Below are 10,063 nucleotides of genomic sequence, written 5' to 3'. Positions count from 1 at the left end.
GACATTGTAAAACTATGCTCTATATGAAATATGTTTCGAAGAATCTAAAAAACCTATTTATGACTTCAAAATCTTATTTTTCGGATTTATTTCCACATGAAACTGAGAAAATGCGCTATTTTGCCTGATCTTTTTTTTCCAAAACGAAATAGAATGACAAGTTGATAGAGTACATATGCATGTAACAATCAAATCTTAGTCTAGAATTTATTCTGAATATCGACTGTACACTTTTAGATTGGCTACCATGAATGCATGCGTTAGTTCAATTCGCAATCGGGCTAATTCTTTTTTATTGAAACCCGCTACACTTTTTAAGTCCTGTGAATAAGTTATAAAGCCACGAACAATCAACCTGTGTTTTAATTACATGCTAAGTATGGATACTTTACTAACACTTGATCTGTTCGTGTGATGTGGTCTGATAAAACAAGCTGTCGTGCTTATGTGACGATAATGTAAGTGCACTAATTGAAACAGCATACGGCACATCCGTTTGTGTTACATGGAAAGTTTAATTAATATTAGTATATACTGTTATCGCCAAGAAAAACGGGAACAGGAAACCTATATAGTACAGTGTATATTGTTCGATCTACGTGTAATTATAATTTTGTTCCGAGAAGAGTCTCATTCCCTCAAAAAACAATATCACTCTATTTACTTTATTGCATTACAATCAAAATATAACATTGTATTTTACATAAAAAAGCAAACATACTTATGAATATTTATGTATAATATGCAGTTACATGTATTAAGAGGACAACATACATTGTGTTGTAGCTTATCGAAGAGCACCGTATACGTTGCACATCGAGCGTACTTTGGAGAGATTGAGAGGAGATCTAGAGTCAAGTGGGCCAAGAGTTACTCCAGGGTTCTGTCGAGGATGGAGAGTACACATGGACGAATACAAGCAATACTTTCAAACTGCAGTTTTTGTTGTTTTGAATTTGCGTATTTGATTATTTGAAACACATCAACTTTAAAACAGTGGTCCCATCTTGTTTATACTCGGTAACACCGGACCACAAGGATCCGAGAATCTGAATAATTTTAGATGTTTTAGAGATCTAATTTACACATCTGTAAAAAAAAAGAGGGAAATGAAGGAAAATCTGGCGTGATGATAAATTTACTCCACAGATATGCAGGTTTATCTTAGTATCGTTGAAAAGGCCGATAGCTTTCCTTACAAAAGAAACATCCTAACTCCAGTTTGAACAATGTTGACACAAAATAGTCACTAACTAAGGATGTACTCCTCTGAGAAGTCAAAATTTTCTTGTATTAAACTTTTTTTCTCATACAGATTTTTGGAAAAAGGAGTTCATACCATAAAAGAAAATGGAAGAAAAAACATATGTCCGTGTGATCGTTTTTGAGCTATTGTCACTCAAAGATACCTAGTTGACAAAATACTGAATTTTATGGGAATTTTGCCGTTTTGACCACATACACAAGAGATTAAAGCCATAATTCCCTCATGAGGTGTTTGATATGTATGGATCTTTGTAGAATTTATTTCACAGTGGTCTTCTTTAAAAATATACCAGTTTTGATTAATAAGACTCATATTTTTTCACAGAATAACAACATATGCTACCCCTACCCCTTAATTTTGAGCTACAAAATGCACCATTTTCAGCCATTTTTGCAAAATTTAACCGTTTATAGAAAAGGTTCTGGTATTAAACTTTTGTTACTATTTTGCATATCAATAGGGAATGGGTTGTTCTTTCTAAATCAGGCATAAAAATGGGGGGTCCGTGTGCTTACTTTTTTGCCCCATTTGAATATTTGTTATTTTTCAATATTTTAGCGTAAAAAATAAAAGTGCTCAAAATACCAATAAATGTAAAAATAAAATGACAAAAGTGTATCATTTCACGCATTAATGCTCATTATTTTAATTACCACCTTCGAATAGGCGAGCTAAAAATTAGCTCGATATAGCTACAAATGCTAGCGCAGTGATGATTTAAGTGAAAACAATTTCATTAAAAAATGGTAAAACTGTGGCTCTACTCAAAGCGAAAAAAGACACAATTTCAAAATGGCCGCCAAATTGGCCATTTCTTAAAATCCCCGTATAAAAAAATCTACTAAAAATAGAAATGTAATTTTTGACAAAATTTGCAACTGGCAACTTGCTACAGATATTGATAAATTATATTTGAAAATCTCATAACTTCTTTGTTTTTTGTCGAAACGAGACTTCAACGGGACTGAAACCTCAGAATACATCCTTAATTAAATTTTGGAAACATCCTCATACTATATAGGTATCTGGTATGTAGGAGCTAAGTAACGGACATATTGTTTGGCTCTCCTCGGGACCAGCCAAAGTGCAACAAAAACGAAAAATTCATGCAAACTTTGTACATCTTACAGTAAAACTGATGCCACTAGAGCTGTTTTTGACTGTTGTGGAAATACCAATAATCTAGTGGTGAATCTTATCGTTGGTTTTTTTCCGGGTACTCCGGTTTTCCTCAATCCACAAATCTGGCACGTCCTTACATGACACTGGCGTTAATAAGATGCGAACTAATAAAACCAAATCGTTAAAGAAAGACGTACATCAAGACAATAGAAAAAAAATATCATATCCAGACTACCGACTAAGGGCGGACTTTGTAGATAGGTTCAAAACCACCAATAAGATAGGCATTGCCAATAGTAATAGTATATATGTACTCCAATGGGACAAGCGTGCAAACACAAGACACCCTTCATGGGAACCCACACAGAAATTTCCAAGTGAGTTCTCTCTAGACATAATGGACGACAAATTCTTTTGAACAGTTGAAGGTTTTAGCAAGAGTCCGAAAATTTATTAAAGGTCCACAACCTTTCCGAAACGGCTTTTGATTTTTAAAATGGGTATGTAAAACGAGACTGATAATTTTGTAGAGAATCAAAAATTACAAGGACTTATCACCTTCTGAATAATTCAATTAAATGTTAGTTTCCCGCGCGCCTTCGCCCTAATTATCGAGCGTTAGTTGACTATCACGAGCATTGCGCCAGACGGCAAAACTTTCATTTGTTTGGTATTGTAACCTCGATGTTAGGCCATCGATATTATGTAATTTATAGTTTTATCATTGTTATTTTGTTTTGAAAAGGTAGTGGGCCTTAATACGGTAAGTTGAAAAGAAAAAGTTAACATTAGCTTTTACTGCATGGAAACAAAATATGATAGGCAACCACCACTAAAATCTCCCTCGTTTTGATGAATGCGGGCGGGAAACGGCATTCTTGTGTAATTGGCTTCCAACGTTAACGCGTACGTGAAAGGAAGATAACTCCGATACAAAGAGAAGTTGTCAGGAAAAGAAAATCTCCCAAAATAACCTATTAAGAGTCGACCACAGAAATGAGACAAGAAGACGAAAATAAGGTAAATATTTTTTGTTTATTTACCAGAAAATATATAAAATATAAAGAAATAAATACAAAACTTTACCTTACAAACATGAACAACAACATCCATCAAATAATGTTCTGATACTTGTCAAATGCATGACAACATTTATCCCTCAATAAACGTACAGACATCGTCTACACTTCACTTCATCAATCGTTGAAAGCTTAACATTTCTTTTATCTTTTCAAAATAGAAGATCCACGCCACATAAATTTTACTCTGCATAAAAACCTAGACCATCCTCGACATTACAGGAGTTACTATTACTGTCGTTATATCCACCCCTGGGATATGACAGAGCAAAACTGAAGACTGAGTGTGACATCAGATGAGACAGATAGTGTAGTCCTTTGATATACATCAAAAGAATCAAATAGCGGTACACTGTACTTCAAACTTGACTGTATTGCTTTGAAGTTGGTCATCACTCTAGATATCTACATAATCTATAAATGATGACTCTGCAGACTGCATGCCTGTGATTGGTCTCCTGATGAACTGCTTTCAGTTTTGCTATGACACATTCCAGAGATGGGTATGAAAAATGATAGTAACTCATCAACGAGGATGGTCATAGACCAATATCAGAAATTGTTCATACATGAATACACATGTATCCCAATATAAGTATATCTCTTTTGCAAGACAGAAACATCTTCAAATATCCTGTCCTAGACCACAGACCAGAACCATCAGTCATCATTAGTTCTAATCGAATGATTTAATAAAATATTTTGAAATGGAAAACTTAATTGTTCTACTTTTCCGTCTTTGCACAATATTACAGAGTTAGCTCCCTTGCAGGTAGGTAATCCATTGTAACGTCATTATTCTATGAGCACAATTGACTTGTTTTTTCCCCCAAATGTATGACGTTACGCTCACAACAATATGACAACACAATCAATAATAACCCGAAAGGGACGATAACACTGTAATGTGCAAATGCAGAATACATTACTGACAAATGTCCTTGACTGACTCATAAATGTTCTTGGATATCTCTTATTCTAGACTGACCACAGACATCACTTATACATATCCTTTCACATCTCTTGGCCTTTACCACTCATACATGTCATACTTGTCCTAGACATCTGTTCTACTTCGCTCATAATGTCCTAGACATCCCCTGTCCCAGTCTGGCTACATACATCATTCACACATATCCTTTCACATCTCCTCTCATACATCACTCACAGGAGTTCTATCCTAGTCTACCCTCGCCACATACATCTCTAGCATATCCGCTGTCCTACACTAACTATAAAATCATTCATACATATCCTGGTACATTTCTTGCCCTATCCTTATATATTCTGCCTTCTCTGTAGCAGACATATTAGCCACCATATCACCCGTGACCTCGTGATAAGGAACAGATTCACCACCAACACTGACCATTGGAATAGCTTCTTCATCATCAGTTTCCATCTCCTCCACTGTATAACAGAAAACAGATTTACAGGCTATGGAATATGTTACTGTGCATCAATGCTGAGCAGACAGAAGCAAACATAAACTTTCTATTTGTCTGTAATTTATTAATGCAGTTAACTTTCCTATACCTTTCCTTAATCAATAAATTATTGTGGTAGAATGGAATTGACACCACATGAAACTCTTTTACTTAGATAACTTGAAAAGTACAAATGGCCTTATGACTCCCAACATTGTAGTACCCTGGTTTTTCACTACATGTATTTGAGTTGATTTAATGATGTTCATGTTGCCTGCAGTTAATTCATCAACCACCCTTTATCAATATAAAGTATGTGCTTTTCGTTATACATGCAAATAACTTTTTTCATTACCAGTTGTTGTTGTTGTTGTTTTGGTTTGTTTGGTCTCTCATCCTCAGAGTCACTACTTGAACTGCTCTCAGCTCCCGGAATACCTGACGCCCCAGGTAAGGGGGGACCACTCCTCTTCTTCTCGTGTATGATCAACAATGTCTCAATCTCATTGGTATTAGGGTGTTTAGGAAGTTCCACTCCAGATGGCCCGGCAACATCCATCCTATCTGGCTGCAGGTAACAAATCAGATAGATAATTAAATATAATATAATGAATGAATATTGTATTTGTATAATATCAGCAAGTGTAAATGTATCGCCTCAATATATCAACACCGGTAACACCATATGCATCCCCACTCTCCATACTCCATTTCATGGGCTGGGTATATACAAAGTATCAATGGACTATAACTGATGCTTATAGATGTTAATACATTTACAGTAGTTGTACATGTGTTGATCTCACTATTTCTTAGGGCTGTTCCAGAAAAACATGTATGGTAGGAGGGAAGGCACTTTGAAATTGGGAGACCCACAGATAGAAGCGATTTTCAATTTTGTTGACCCCTCCACATATCTCTTTTTTGGTGAACGAGACTATGGCATAGAAGCGATCTAATTTTTTGTTTTGCTCCAACATCTTTTTGGATTTACATATTTTAATTTCTAGCATCACTGAAGAGTCCTTGGACAAAATTGCGCCGTAAATGGTGCAGTGAACTATTGTTTGATGTGCTGCATCTATAACTAAATTTGTACAAAGGTACAATCTTCCTAGAACTCCTGAAAATCTGCTAAAGATACCGAAGTGTTGCACAAGGGTAATGCAAGAGTACAATAATGTATACGTAGACATCTGGACATTCACACTTAGCTTATGAAATGCCACTTTTCCTCGACTTTATACCAGTAAATCTAAATAAAGATCTATTGATCCAAAAACTAATCCATTGTTTCTCTGTACCATTGCCAAGTTTGATTGAATATAATATGTTTTAGATAAATATTCTATTGAATATAATATGTTTTAGATAAATATTCTGTCATTATTAAATTAAAATATTCAGAAAATAAAACTTTTTTTTATTGAAGATGAACAACCCATTAATATAGAAAGAAATTAACATTTTTCTCAACAGTTATTTTTGTAGTCAGGATGACTGACAGAAACATTATAAAACACAAATTTTGCATTTTATTTCAAGAGGTTACAAATGCTTCAGATCGACCCATCCATAGAAGTGATTTTATTGAAACTCCACCCTGGCACAGAATTGATTTTATTTTGAACCCACCATGGCACATACTATTTTTTAAAGTGCCTTCCCTGGGTGCCATATATGTTTTGCTGGAACAGCCCTTATTAGGAAAGTAACAATTTGAAATCCACTTCATAAGAGAGTGTGATTGGTAGCAGGACTGAAAATATATTTTTCTGTCCTGCTACAAAGGGAAAAATACTGTGAAAAAATACTTAATTACACTTGGTAATATAGAATTTAATAACTTACCATGTCTATAACCTCAGGAGCAGGTGTGGTTTGGACTGTACTCTTGACCATCCATTCTGGCCGATCCTTGATTTTCTGTTTGTCTCGTTTCTGAGCCTCTTCCTCCGTATCCATGGTAATGGTTACATTGCTCTCCATGTCGGTATAACCAAACCCTGTGCCGCGAGTTGCATCCCCAGACCAAGTCCGTGACTCACCATCCTTATTACTAGATGATGGTTTGTTTGTGCTGTGACTGCTGTAGTGGAAATAATGAGTCAAGTAATGAACTTTTAAATAATAAAATCCCTACTTTATCAAAGCTTGATTATGATTTTTTCATGATTAAAACAGTATAATACAGATTGTAGTTGAAAGTATTGATAACAGATCTAGAACTATAAATTTACTGATATATCATCAAAACTAATTTGTCTTGATAAGGCGTTAAGGGCAGGAAATGGTTTAAGACAACAAGAAAACATTAAAGATTACAAAGTCTTTAATTTAATATAATCATATATAGTGATTATACATGATGTAATAATGGATTGTATGACTCTTGCTAAGTTTCATACAAAGTTTGACAATAGAAATCCAGTTTTGAAAGAAAAATACACAGGCAAATCAAATTGACAACTGACCTTTTAAGATGCTTGATATCTGTTGGTTCCGGCTCCATTAATTCTGGTGCTAGCTTGATATCATCACACTCCCTCAACAAGTCAAATACTGATTGGATCTGTTCATTAAACTTTGCCAACAAAGTCCGAGCATCTTTCTTTGGCATGGCACTTTCATCTTCCTCCACCTCACACTCACAGAATGTACACCTAAATGTCTGGCTCATGAAGTCAAACAGTTGATCAGCTTCTAAATCTGTGTAGGATTTGCAACATGAAGGACATTTGAATGATGCCCTACTTGTATTGTCCCTTTCTTCCATTTCAATTTTCCGTCGAACATGATCAAGTTTGTATTTCACTACATTTACAAATACCTGATAACCAATGAAATAATAATTATGTCTTGTGCTTTTACCTTCAGCATCTGTCTCAACTTTCATTCTCATTTTGACAATTTTTTTCGTTTTTCAAGGTATTAAGCAATGCTCGTAAATGTTTACGGTCAAATTTCAGTAGCTCTGCTATATCATCTTCCTTCATACATGGGTTGCGCACCAATAAGTCTATCACAATGGCATGTTCCATACTGTAGAAACCTCTGGCTATCAATCGTGCCAGGCGCTTCAATGTCTCTGGGACCTCCGTTAAGATGTCCGGCTCATTCATGATTGATATCTTTTTTAAAGACGATGTGATTCAATGAGTCTTCGTCCAACAAATCATGGTCTTTAGATCTGACAAAAAACGTTAAATACAGTCAAACCTTATTATTTCAGCCTCCTGACCTTTGTTTTCAGGCTAATGGCTAAATATTAAAATACTGTTTTTTCGCGGCGACATAATTTCACATTTTCAGGCCTAATTTTTTCACGTTTTATAATCATATGGTTCTAACTTGAAAGCTGATTCTAAATATGCAAAGCATTTTTTTGTGGGGATTTATTTTTGTTATTTCTTATTGCTCGCGAAATTCGACCACACACAAATATGTTGGTTTACAGTTATCATACTGCAAGAGTTATTGCCCTTGATTTTACATAGTATGTATATCATGCCAGTATATTGAGTATTTATAACATTTCTTTTGTCATTTTGATAATAAAATAGAAATTGAGCTTTAATATTTACAATTTGTATACATACATTGTATGTACACTAGTTTTATTCAATTCATTTATCTAATTCTAGAATAAATCAATTCATGTATTCAATATTGAAAATTAGGCTAAGGTAGTACAGAATGTACGGTATATATATATATGTCCAATGTGATCTTCTTATGAATTTATATTCATAGTTGTGATAAGAATTGATAAGTGAGAAGGATTTTTCACTGTCTCTTTACACTACTAAACATCACGCGAGACGCCTATTGGATCGAGAATAAAAACCATTTTTTCTCAACAAATACTTGTCTTATCCGGTCAAAATAAACACCAATGAAAAGCTTAATAATTTTTACGATGTCTAGTATTTTGTTTAAGGATGGAAGATTTAGAAGAAATGTCTTAAATCTTCAATAAAGAAAATAAACAGTTCATGAAATGACAACTCCCTTCGAAATTAAGAGAGTCAGGGGACATAAGTATTCGTCACTGTTGTTTTTTTTTCCCCAATACATTCTATGTATTTTTACCTTTTTTCTTTAAATTTCCTGATCTCATCTATTGATGGAATTCAATCGAATTTGGCATACTTATAGAAAATTGTCTACATTTTCAGCTTATAATATTTGCGCAATTATCTGTTTCCCACTTTTTGAGAAAACAGCATTTCATTAGAAAGCAAAACTTTTTCGTTGCCATTTTTGAAAGTACAAAGAGGGAAATGACATCATAAAATTTAAAATTAAGCAGTGCACCAAAATAATGATATTTTGAAAATGAAGCACCAGAAAAAATTTGAAAATATTATGAGCTGAAAGTGTAGACAATTCTAGCTCTCTAAGTATGCCAAATTTGGTGAAAATCTATCAATAAATGAGATAAGGATTTCCTGGAATATTTCAAAAGAAAAAGTGAAAACACATAGGATACAGCGAAAAAACAACAGTGAGGAAAACCTTATGTCCCACAACAGTACATCAAGGGTTGCACCTGCAGATATCAAAGGATAATCAGTCGCCGAACGTCATGGTCAGTGCACAAACACAACAGCGCTCCCTATGTATTCGTCTAAAAACCCCAGTGACAAATCTTCTTACTTATAAATCATTGATTGTGACAAAAGATACATTGTATTAGCCTACACGTCAATTCCTAGAGTTATTTCCCCTTATACATAATACGTTTTGAAGCTTTTATTTTAATAGATTATTTACAATCATCATTTGATTAATTGATTTATAGAAAAAATATTTAGCTTTCAGCACCATGCGTAAGTACCTAATTTCGCCAGTTCGTTTAGACAATAATATTCGGTATGTACATGTAGGGCTTGTCTAACATTGTACTTTTAGACGTGTTCATTGGGCTAACTTTACACATGCAGAGCTAATCTGTGGATGTCATCAATAGACACTTTTATACAATGGAAATAAGTTATTGTCAAAACCAATTCAAAGAGTTTAAATATAACAAAAGTTACCATTATCTCCACCAGCCTGTCACGTACGTCTTCGACTTGAACTCGCGCTGGTTTTAACCGGATGTTATAAAACGTATTCTAATTTTAAAGTGATAGCGAGGGGGAAATCCGGAATATATTCTTTCG

The 10,063-nt window shown here is 34.4% G+C and overlaps 1 protein-coding gene across 1 annotated transcript; it reads right to left on the bottom strand.

Moving 5' to 3' along the window:
* Positions 1-5,271: 5,271 nt before the first annotated feature.
* On the bottom strand, positions 5,272-10,031 carry LOC138325942 (general transcription factor IIE subunit 1-like; the record flags this gene model as incomplete). The annotated part of the gene is given in 5 exon segments (XM_069272002.1): positions 5,272-5,463; positions 6,747-6,984; positions 7,370-7,809; positions 7,811-8,085; positions 9,938-10,031. Coding segments are annotated over 4 exon segments (1,077 nt in total), but the record flags the coding sequence as incomplete, so codon positions are not given.
* Positions 10,032-10,063: the final 32 nt, after the last annotated feature.

This window comes from Argopecten irradians, chromosome 1 (genome assembly GCF_041381155.1).
Source record: "Argopecten irradians isolate NY chromosome 1, Ai_NY, whole genome shotgun sequence".
NCBI lineage: Eukaryota > Metazoa > Mollusca > Bivalvia > Pectinida > Pectinidae > Argopecten > Argopecten irradians.
Note: the sequence above shows the minus strand (reverse complement) of the source record. Positions and strands in the feature narration are given on the sequence as shown.